At 35.8% G+C, this 12,506-nt stretch overlaps 1 protein-coding gene across 2 annotated transcripts in view; it reads left to right on the top strand.

The window, feature by feature from the left end:
• Positions 1 to 12,506, top strand: part of LOC110111917 (protein DETOXIFICATION 46, chloroplastic) — a 132,741-nt gene that overhangs the window by 44,350 nt on the left and 75,885 nt on the right. For both annotated transcript variants that reach the window (XM_028693153.1, XM_028693152.1), the window contains exons 7-9: positions 11,432 to 11,569; positions 11,644 to 11,712; positions 11,791 to 11,901. In XM_028693153.1, coding sequence (XP_028548986.1) covers positions 11,432 to 11,569; positions 11,644 to 11,712; positions 11,791 to 11,901 — 318 coding nt within the window. The remainder of the gene's footprint in view (positions 1 to 11,431; positions 11,570 to 11,643; positions 11,713 to 11,790; positions 11,902 to 12,506) is intronic.

Here is a 12,506-nt window from a genome sequence, read left to right as displayed (position 1 = left end):
CTGCAGCTAGGCTTACGTGGGAAGTTGGAAAAACATGGAAAAAGGAGTAAGAAACAAAGAAACAACGTATTATTCTATAACCCAAAAACATTAGACACATATATAATATCCCAAACTTTCAATCCCAAATTTGGAGATTGTTGGTTCATTCTCGCATGGGAAGATGAAAGAGTGTCCATAGCCGCTTGGTGTTAAGGAGATAGAGTTCCATTGCTACTTGGTGTTGAGGAGATTAAGGATTTCATCCCGTCGCTTTGAGTTGCATGAAGAAGGTGAAGGATTAGTCGATCCCATTACCTGGTGCTTAAGAAGACGAAGTGAGGGGTCGATTGAGAAGTCTCAAGAGAGAGCGAATGAAAGAGACATGAAGGATCGACTATCGTTTGGTTGTGTGAAGTAGATGAGATGTTTTGTCTCTGTATAATCCTGAGAAATAGGAAGACAGAGGAGGACTATGCGAGATAGAGAGGGAGGGTGATCGAGACTTGCAACAAGAATGGGGGATAGGTGGAAACTGACTGGATTATCATTGTGATTGAGATTCTTATGAAGGTTGTATTAGTTATGGAAAAGGATAAGCCACACTATGAGTATTAGCTATGCATAAAATACAATCTCTGATCACTTGCCAAAATTAATTTTAATGGTATTATTTTAGTTTATGTATGAAAGCCAACATGCATATTGTTCCAAAATCTTATTATGTTATTGTAATTTAGACGTATGATACGTTCACTAAGTTATTATAACTCACTCCTAATATTGCAAATGTATATGAGTATTATCCAAAGAATTTAAAGGAGTGAAAGATGAGACAGTTGTATCATATAGACGTAGTCCTTTGAGAGAAAAAAATTGTTGAAATAATTGTACTATTTTTCATTAAAATTTAAAATGCATTTGGAGTTTATAGCTGTTATTTCAATATATTAGAAATAGTTATTGTTAGAAATTTAAGCGAATGAAATTTAAATAACTGTCCGACCATCTATCCGACCTCGTTAATTTGAGTTTTTGGCTCGATTCGTGACAAAAGTGGTATTAAAGATGATGATTATCTAGGAATATGGATCATAATGAAAGAACCATAGGAATGACTAATGAATATTATTTGTGAGAAATTTAGAGATCCGGTTAGATAGTAATACGTATCTTATTTAAGGATAAGAGTAAATTTTGGAGAAGAAATTTTTATAAATGGGGAAGATTGTACTATCCCAAACTTTCAATCCCAAAATGACGATCGTCGATTCATTCTCGTGTGGGAAGATGAAGGAGCATCCATATTCAATTGAATACAACATTGCCCAAGTTTAGAGCGTAATTTCACGATTGCACTCAAAATCACTCAAGTGGCATTTGTTCGTGAAAAATATTATGTTGATGCATCTGGAATGCGAAATTAGCTATGATTAACACATATATTGGCTTGTCCATCTCACAAAGGAGAAATGTAAAATTTATTCTCATGCTAGATGACTACAAGAAAATTGCGATTTACAAGAAATGAGGAATTGCCTGAGAACATTGATGCACATTTTAGTTTCATTTTTTTAAAAAATTTATTAATAAAGTTAAAAACTAGGAAAAAAAAAGCAAATAATTTTGTTTTTGTCAAATTCATTGTACCCTACCAAAATCACAAAAATTTAGTGTATCGTACATGCCCATACACCATCACCGCACAACAAAAGCAAAAAGAAAGAACTCCCTCTTTTGCTCTACTCTCCCTGCTACGAACGAGCCCACACGAGCTCATATTCTCTCACAACTTGCTCGCATCAAAGAAACGTGTCATGATGAAAGCTTGCTGGAGAAAGGGCCGACGGATTTTGTGGCGTTTACCATCCCATGCTCACCTTCTCTTCCAGTCATACCCACCCACTGAAACCCTTCTATTTCACTCTCCTTTAACTCCCACCTAAAGTCTTCAACATTGAAGCAACGGAGGTGCGATAGGAACTTGCTAAGGAAGGCATCAATGGGATTAACAGTCTGTGAATGGAAAAGTGTAGTTTTTGAGAACTAAAAATCACTGACACCTAAAAATCACTGACACCTATGTCTATTGCCAAAATCCATGCTCATTAGCAAACCTACAACCCAACTCCAGTTGTTTGGCAACAATCTTGGAGCTATTGACTCATCATCAGCTCTAGATGCAGTTGTCACTCTATCACTCACCGTACATGTTAGCTATGACACCAGTTGCCTAGTATATAACCTATCTAGCTTGTTTTACGTCTATAAAAGCTTGCAGCCAATACTCTCAACTTCCTAAATTCATCATCGGCTAACCACCATGGTCACCTCCTCTCATTGTCACCATCTTTCCCATTCCCTCTCTTACAACCTCTCCCTTAAAAATACCTGATCTCTCACAACCTATCTCCCTTTCACACCTACACTGTCACAACCTCTTTTCAAAATAAGTACCAAATTATAAAAAAAATACAAGTACTTGTGTGCATCGTTATAATGTGGCGAAGATATTATTTTATTCAGTTTGTGCTGGTATTGAATGCCTTTGTGTGCTCTTTTAATGCGGTGGGTTCAAAGGCCCTCAGACGGTGGTGTCTTAGATGTTGATCATGCTTGCTTTTTTAAGTGTGATGAACATGTTTAATACTGTTCATAAATGCCCCCTATGTACCAGAGATGTTGTGTGGTTACCAACATTTTCAATGAACCAAGCTATCAAAAACTTTTAAAATGGCTAAGCATAATCGGCCTCATGAACATAAACTCAGCAAATTTAATTGGCAGGTTAAAATTATAAAATGCAAATAAAGAGAAATATTCAAAATAGTATACATGTTGCATTAAATAAAGTGGAAGCATAAAAATGAGCTTTTTGATTGGATTTACAATGAACATCTGAACTTGTTCGGAAGTGATTGATGAACTCTTCACCATGCCCAGAACTTAGAATTTTAGGGAAAATAAAAACTTGTATGGTTAGAATGAATAAAGGAAGAGGGGCCCTATTAGTACCAAGAAACATGAATCCCTTGGGGCCCACCATACTAATAAACTACAATCATGTAAATACAAAAAAGATTTATGGTATCTTGAGTATCTAAAATTCAAATTTGTAAAAAACGTCATCAAAGATACAATTGGTGTATTTAAGTGAATCAAAGACAAAAAAATCAAGTTTTAAAATATAAATCTGTACTTGTTTTGAAGTGGTTTGACATAAATTTGTATCCCAAGTCAATCTGTTACACTCTAGATTGACTTTTGGGGGGGGGGGTTAAAATGGGGTTTGACAGAAATTTGTATCAGAGCCTAAATAAAAATCAAAGGGAAGTATAGTTGGATTTAGAAAATGAAGTAGGATAAGAAAATATGAGTCGAGAGTTTTAGATAACTATGATGGGAGAACTTACATATTTCTTTAGATTTAGTGGAAAATAAAGGGATTATGGTACCTTTTTTAGTCAAAGTACATCAAGGAGGTCTTAAAAAAGTATGAAATGGAAGGTGCTGAAGCAATTAACACACCCATGACCTCAGCTATTCAATTAGACAAGGATGCAAATGGAAAATTAATAAATCAGAAAAAGTATAGTGGATAATACGATCACTCGTGTACTTGATTGTTAATAGACAAGATATAATGTTTAGTATGTCTTCGTGCTAAATTCCAAGCCGATCTAAAAGAATCCCATATGAAAGCAGTTAAGAGAATTCTTAGATACTTCTAGGCACCCTGAACTTAGTTATCTGGTATCCTAGACATAGCTCCTCATTTGAAATCATATGATATTCAGACTTAGACTTTGCAGGTTATAGAATAAATAGAAAAAGTACTTTTGAAACTTGTCAATTCATAAGGCAATCATAAGTATCTTGGTCCAATAGGAAGCAAAACTCAGTATTCCTATTCACCACTGAGGCGGAATACATAGCTATAGGAAGTTGTGTTGCTCAAGTCTTATGTTTAATGAAATAAATCCTTGACCTTGGACACTCCATAAGCACTACCAATCTTGTGTGACAACACTAGTGCCATCTGCATTTTGAAAAATTCAAAAATATTTAATAAAAATTATCTATATGTCTACTAAACGCACTGTACGATCCCAATCGTACAAGACGATAAGTAGAACTCAAAAACCCCGCCGCCATTCACAAATTAGGCAATATTTTGAATATCAAAGATTGAATAATTCATACCGTATGATCTTTATAACTCTATCGTACTGTACGATGTAATTAAATCTTTCCTTATCTAATCCAGTAATCAGGAAATCAACTCAAGATTAATTGTTACTTCCAAGGTTTAAAATTGCGTAAATAAGCCTCGAGGCGTTTTTCGTCCGTGAGGCGAGGCGTAAGCCTCGAGGCGGTCTGAGGCGTAAGCCTCACGGACACATAATTGCGTAAATGAAAAATTAAGGGTTTTAGCAGAAAAATAATGACAATATTGTATCTTACAATAAAAACATCTAAATGATATATGAAAATAGTGGAAAGTAAGAAAGTAGATGCAATAAAATCATGTCCCAAAGTACAAAATCACAAAATATTAGTTTAACAAAACTCCCAAAGTATAAAAAACATATAAAATGCAATCATATCCCATCACTAAATGGATCTTCAAGGGAATCTTCTTCTCCAATTGTATCTATGAATGTCATGTCATCATCATCTTTAATATGACTCACTTTTCTCTTTCCTGTTCAATAAGAGAAAAGATCATTAGCATGTTAATTGCTCACTTGATATAAATATACTGCGATAGCATATAAGAAGTTGTGGAATACCTTTACTTGATTGTTGTGCTGCAGAGCTAGTGGATGTGTGTGGTGTGATACTAGAAGATGTGTCCATTTGATTTGCTTCGCCCCTCAAGACATCCACATTTAGATCTTCTAGCTGTAAGTCTGATAATGGCAAATCTGTCTCATCATCTATGAACCACTCATTATCAGATGACACATCATCACACACCAACGGGTCCTCATCATCCTTCAACCCCTTATTCCTCAACCTCCTATCTTTTAACCTCTTGTTGTACATTATATATATGAGGGAGTTCATTCTGAGTGTAGATAGCCGATTTCTTCTATTTGTTTGGACTTGACTATATGTACTCCAATTTCGCTCACACCCAGAAGAAGAACAAGTGAGGCCCAACACTCTTACAGCAAAACTCTGTAACTCAGGGGTGGAATCACCAAATTGGATCCACCATTCAACTGTTTTCAAGAAAAAATATAATTAGAACTGAATAAAGTGTCTTGCATTTACCAAAATAACTATACCTGGAGACCGTTTGGAAATGGTTGCTTTTGTTGCATTCAAACCAAAAAAACCCTCTTTATTCCGGAATAGAACAAGTTGTAAATCTGCAAGCTCCCTATCTGCCTGCTCTGGTATTAGTCTTTCCATACAATGATATAGACCAAGCTTCACCTCCGAATTTGAAGATTTCTTCTCTGAATATTGAAATTGAGGATTGAGATAATATGTCACTGCATGTAGATGACGGTGTAACTACACCTCCCACCGAGCATCAATGATATCCCAAATCTCCCTATAACTTGCCTCCTCTCCTCCCAAGTTGTGTGCAATCAACTCCTTGTCCTCATCCATAGCATTATAAATAAAACCGATAGCTGGTTTCTTCTCTGCATCCACTAAGCGTAGTACTTGCACTAAGGGTCTCGTGCTCAAAATGGCATAGGTCACAGTAGCCCTAAATTTATCATTCAGAATTATCTTTCTTATTTCCTTCCCCTCACTTTTCTTCCCCCAAGCAGAGTTAAGCCATTCAGTTGATGTAAACATTGCTTCTAAAGGTTGCCTCACCTCCATCAAGCTCTGTAGTGTCAAATAGAATGTGGCAAACCTATAGATTCACAGTGCACAAATGTATGAACTAAGAACATACAGTAGGAATGATTTGCAATGTACAAAATTAAGAGCATACCTAGTGGTTGCAGGGCGAATGATTTCTTTCTTTGAAAACTTTCTCATCAAGCTTAAGACCCAAGAGTGATTGTAGATGATATTTGTAATATTCTTCGCCCTAGAAAGAGCACTCTTGTGCTGAAGTAAGTTACCAAGATCCTCCAAAATGAGATCGATACAATGTGCTGCGCAGGGTGTCCAATATAGGTGTGTCCTCTTCTCCATCAACATCTGACCAGCTGCTTTGTATGCACTGGCATTATCAGTCACTACCTGGACAACCAATTGCTCCCCAATCTCCTCAATAACCCCATCAAATAAATTGAAAATAAATGTAGCATTTTTCACCTTATCTGAAGTTTCAACCGATCTTAAAAACACTGTGCCGTAGGGATTGTTCATAAGAATGTTAATCAAGCTCTTGCTCTTCATGTGAGACCATCCATCTGACATAATGGTTACACCAGTCTCAATCCATGTCCTTTTAATCTCATCAATGCTACGCTCTGTGTTCATCAGCTCCTTTAAAATTCATGTTCGCAACTCATACATAGAAGGTGCCTTCAACCCTCTCCCATACAACCCTACAGACCGCAGCATATTAAAGTAGGCAGGCGACATAGCAACATTAAAAGGTATGGAATTTAAAAAAAAAAAACCTCCCAATATCCATGCAAACCTGGCGTCGACCCTCTCTAGTACCGGCCGCAGGCATCATTTGTGCTTGTCCTCTATCCTCTTCTGGATTAGTCATATACTGATCCATAGGACCTCGTGCACCTCTGTTATGTATAGTAGAGGAAGAGCCCTTTCCACTCTCGCTCCCAAAATAAGCTCCATGTTCGACCCTATCATCAAATTGCTCATGTTGCAAGTGTTTTGCCGTGGTACCTTTCTTCATATAAGCAATAATTTCCTTCTTTACCTTTTCCGGCACATTTGCACACGGTGCTACGTTTTTATGCGAGCATGATAAGCGTTCCTTCATGCGGGTAACACCTCCCTTCACCACGTTTTCACAAAAATTGCATTTCAAATAAACATAGCTCTTCTCTCCGCCGCCTATGTCAACTTATACACTATATTTCCAAGAAGGGTCCCTCCGCAATGACGCAGACGCCTTTTCCTTGCCTCTAACCATGATCCCTAATTCCTTGTACTAACAATATGACATATTTTTTAACAATTATTTGTACTACTAATAATAAAAAAAAACATGAATACAAAAATATACTAGTCTGCCGGGGGTCCAAGGGAACAAAATTATATTATAAGAGTAAATTTTGAAATTCTGTTTATTGTATATGCTCAATACCGAGCGTACCGAGCATGTATCGCTCAGTACCGAGCATGTATTGCTCAGTACCGAGCATGTACCGCTCAGTACGGAGCTTGTACCGCTCAGTACCGAGCGGTACTGGTTCGGTACCGAGCATGTACTGAGCGGTACCGAGCTTGTATTGAGCGGTACCAAGCTTGTACTGAGCGGACGAATGAAAGAAAGCCGAATAAGGAGTTATTCAAGCTTTCGTTACTGCACGTCAAAGTCAACACAACACCGCGTACCTGCTCTTCCGACCTAACCGATGCCTGAACGATTCCTGCACTCACAACTTTAACTTCGTTTCTTTCCCTGCGTCGTCTCCTTCCGACTTCGTCTCCTACACTCACGGCTTCGTCTCCTTTCCTCAGAGCTTCGTCTATTTCCCTCACGGCTTCGCCTCTAGTTCGCCTTTCAATTCTAACAGGAAGCCCTAATCCTATACGCGAATACACGACTCAATGCGGACGCCTCGTCCGCTTTTTTAATGGTTGATTTTAAGTAGGTAAGACCATTTGGATGAGGCGTACGCCTCACCCATAATTGCGCAATTGCGCAATTGAGGCGCGCCTCACACAGGGTGAGGCATACGCCTCAATCAGTGTCCAAATTGCGTGCGCCTCGAGGCGCTTTTGGACAGAATTGCGCAGAGGCGCGCCTCTTATTGCGCAATTTTAAATAGAGGTTACTTCCGATCAGTAGTTCAGTATGATGGACTGCATTATACTGTATGAAATTATTTGTTCCCAAGACAATAATTAATCGCCATTGATCGTCCTGTACGAAAATCCTATTCGATTGAACTGATTGTACTATATGACTCTTGATATCGTACTGGACAAGTTGTTCAAGTATTTGAACTAATCATATAGACCCATGTTCATCGTACAGTACTAACAAGCTGAAATGACTTAATCGTACTGTATTATCAAAAATGACATAATTGAGAATTTAGGATTTTTTTAAGACTTGTATTAAAGCTCTCTTATTAGACTTTGTGAAAGTCTTTGGCTGTTGTGTGACTTCTGTGAGAGTGCTTGAGAGGTCTTGGAGTTGTGGAGAGGGAGAATGAGAAGTTGTGTGAGAGGGAGAAGTAGTGTGAATGGATTTATTCGGTTGCTCCAGGAAAACTTCCACCTTGGTTCCTCCAAGTGTCTTATTGATCTTTTAGATTGCTCTGGGGAGAAAGTCTTCAAGACCAAATATCGTTGGGTTCTCTACCACACCAAGAGGGTGAAAAAGATTTCAGGTTCTCTGCCTCACTAGGAGGGTGGAAAGGATTCAGGTTCTTAGCCACACTATGGAAGAGTGGAAGTGATTTTGTAAGTGCTTTTCTGCCTTGGTGTAGGAGATATACGAGAGTCACTAAAAGTTTAGTGCAATACCTGCAGAGGAAGATTCCGGGGAGTGGATGTAGGTCAAGGTTGACACTTGACCGAACCACTATAAATTTCTGGTGTGCTCGTTCTTGTTCCTTTTTATATATTTTTATTTCTTGCACGTTTAATTTCTTTCAAATTTGAGTCGAGAATATTAAAATTATTTTTTTATTTAACTTTAGTTTGAAAAAAAGAAGTAAAATATGAAAATATAAAGCAAAGAAAAATATATTTTCATATTTATTTTTCTACAAAAAAAAAGTATTTGATTTTTTATATAATTAGCTTATGCATTTCAAGATCTGATTTTGAGCTTAAATTATGAATTTGGTTTAAACTTAAAAAAAAAAGATTTTTGAAAATTTTTTTTAACACATCAATTCACCCCTCTCTTAGAGTGCATTGGGCAGTTCAAGTAGCTCTGAGAACCCGAATTGAACTTTAAAAGCTTGAATTTAGTTTTCTTTGAAAAGGATGTTAGCTAACATGTGTTTATTCTACCATGAACTAAAATGTGCGACTCAAGAAGTCTACAAGCGCATCATTGAAGTGCATTAAAAATTATACGTGATCTCTAAAGAACACATTAAATTACTGAAGTCAATATTCTGCATATGCTTTGACAAACTTGTTGAAATTGTAAGCTTAAAAACTTAAGAATGCTATTTTGACTGAAAATAAATTGAGTTTAAACTTATCCTACTTCAAAAAGCATGTAATTGCCTTAGAAAAATAAGTGTGTAATTACTCTAAAAATTTTGTCAACTGTCTTTTAAAAATCAAACTTATCCTTACATGATGCTTTTGGTGGGCCACCTTGTCTATAGGGCAAGGTTGTAAGTCCCTCATTTTAAGATCGGTCTTCCACATCACAAAGATTTAAATTGATACAACTTGAACTTTGTGAACCTAATCCTCTGCGATCAACCGGTTAGAGTTTATAAGATTTAATATAATAAATTCCAATCATTATTTAAAATTGTGCAATATGAGGCTCGCCTTGATGCCCGCCTCAGCGCAATTCCAGTAAAAAATGCCTCTAGGTGTACACGTACGGCTCAAGCTTTTTTACGAGGCTTACGCCTAATCTTGGATGAGGCCCGCCTTAAGGCGCGCCTCGCCTCACTGGCATGAGGCGTACGTCTCACTTTATTTATGTAAGTTTTAATTTAAAACTCACATAAATCCTATACCAAAGCCTACAAAAAATCATGTCTTCTTGCACCCCCAAGCCGCAACAAATTCCTCACAATTGCCTCGATCTCTAGCCCACCGCCTTCACTTTTGCCACCACCGTTGTAGCTGCCTCAGGGGATCACTAGAATGCCGCATGCCGCCACCATCTCTTAAAATTTTAGAGTATTATCTTTATGTTTATGACAAATATTTATGAAATATGAAGATGACTGAAATAAATAAAGAAGAAACATATTGAGAGATATTGGACCCTATAGGATGAGGCAGGGAAAAGACCAATTTGTTATGACATTGACTCAAATAAAAATCTCCTTAATAATGATAGTACAAATAATTTTTGAGTTATTGCTAATTATTTCAGCTTTCTTTTGGAATTAAACGTAGATGAGCAGGTAATTGAGATAGAAAAAAACTAGCGTTGAAATTGATGTTCTATAATACTTTTATACAATTCATATATTTTATTTTGTTTTGTTCCTATAATATTTGAATTTCAATTCTATTTTACATAATTTATCACTTAACATTTTACATCTTATAAAATTTTTTATTTCATATGTATGTAAATTTATTACTTTATAGTTCAATAGAATGTTAATATGTCATCCTTTAACGTATTATTTGAATATTATATATAAACAATTAATTTTGATTTTTATTTTGATTTTACGCAATTTTTAAAATTTGAGGCCTACACCTCGCCTCACGAACGAAAAACGCATTAAAACCCAATTGCACAATTTTAAACCTTGATTCCAATCATTCAATTACCCTATAGATGCGCATGCTCATGGTATATCATAATCAGAAGGGTCCAATTTTTTAAATTAAACTCACCAATCCAAATAATACAAACAATTATACCCATTGATGATCATGTTGATAATAAATCTCGACTATAGGTGGATAATATCACGAAAATGCACCTAAATCTTGAAATAAACACCGCAGGTCCAAATTTCAATATGCTCAAAAAATCCCAAAAATATATAATTTAAAAATATTTTAAGTAAAATTTATTGTCTTAAACCTTAACCTAATAATTTATCCATGTTCTTCAATAATTTGAAGGGGCAGTAAATTTAAGGTTACTTGTTGTTTACAGAAAGTTAATGTCTTATCGAGCATATTGCTATGATCACTCTCAATAGATCTTATGTTAGTAACGATGTAACACATGTTCTTTAACAGGTTGTTTTGATGCTAAATGATAGCATAAAATACTGTTACTTTATGTTAAGTACTTGACACCTATTAACTTGCTTTAATACAAAGTTCTCTCTTGTCATCGAGTGAGGTAATTTATTATTGAGCTATGGAACTATTGAAAATAAAAAATCAGATCATAAAATTCTTGCAAAATAAGGGTGAAATCTTTGGATAGTATGCTATCTGCAATCTAATCTGGCTTTTGAAAATTTTACTCATATCTTACAAACTTTCTCAAAAGAGCTCGGCGTGAAGTTTTAGAGCCCACAAAATGATTTATGTATATATGAAGCGCATTGAATGAGATGTGCTGTTGGTTAAATTTGTTTTTACAGATACTAAATCTAGAATATGCTGCTGGTGGCTTCATTAATGTTGGCTTCTTTATGAATGTGTCTGCTAGGTTATTGCAGCTTTCATGATGGTGACATCATTAAATAAAACCGGCTTTAGAGTATTCTCAATATCCATTCCATCACAGAGTGATTTTCTTCAGGTTTATGAGATAGCTGCCCCTGTATTTGCAACAATGACAGCGAAGGTCTGAAGCTGCTTTGATATGTTATTTTTGTGCTATTTTTGTTTTATATTTTTGCTAAGACATGTCATCTTCAGGTGGCCTTCTATTCACTCCTTACATATTTTGCTACATCAATGGGAACAATAACTGTCGCTGCTCATCAGGTTTGTATATTTTTCCGATACAGGACAATTTAAGCTAGTTTATTTTCCTTTTATTGTTAGATTGTCCTCTAATTTCAGGTTATGGTCAATATCTTTTGTATGTGTACTGTATGGGGAGAGCCTCTTTCACAAAGCGCACAGTCATTTATGCCAGAATTGATTCATGGTGTCAATCGCAGCTTATTTAGGGCAAGTAATTGTGCTTTAAAAGTTGCTTGAACTTGCGTTATTATATTATTTCTGCTATCTATAACTTTTGTTTAAAGAAATATATATAGATTATTTTTTTGGATGTCCTAATATATCAATCATTCATATTACTGGTGAAGTTAACATCCATTAAACATTTAATAATCTAAATGACACTTGGTTAGGAATGAAAAACACTTATTCCGATTTATACTGATCCTGTAAATCTTCTGTTTTGTTGCATATGCCAATTCTGAAGTTTTAATAAACTTGACAACTTTTTTTTTCCCAATGGGGTAGTAGTTATTAGTGAAGCTCTTGTTTAAATACTTCTTATTGCTTATTATTTAAAGGATTTTTTTGTTATTTCATTTGTTAAATGCATGCACTTTAAATGCTTAAAGTAGAATATGAAGGAAACTAAACTTTACTCAGTCACATGTGTAAAATAAAATATACCCTTCCGGTTATGATGTACACTTGACATGCCCATCATAGGTGTACTTGATTGAACTTTGTCTCTTTGAATTTTATCAACTCTTCTTGATTATAAATGATCGAGTTCATGATGTGCCTGTCATGTGAATTCATTTTAAGCTTCATTG

Source organism: Dendrobium catenatum, unplaced genomic scaffold (assembly GCF_001605985.2).
Source record: "Dendrobium catenatum unplaced genomic scaffold, ASM160598v2 fragScaff_scaffold_231, whole genome shotgun sequence".
NCBI lineage: Eukaryota > Viridiplantae > Streptophyta > Magnoliopsida > Asparagales > Orchidaceae > Dendrobium > Dendrobium catenatum.
The sequence above is the reverse complement of the archived record's forward strand: the minus strand, read 5'-3'. Positions and strand labels throughout refer to the sequence as shown.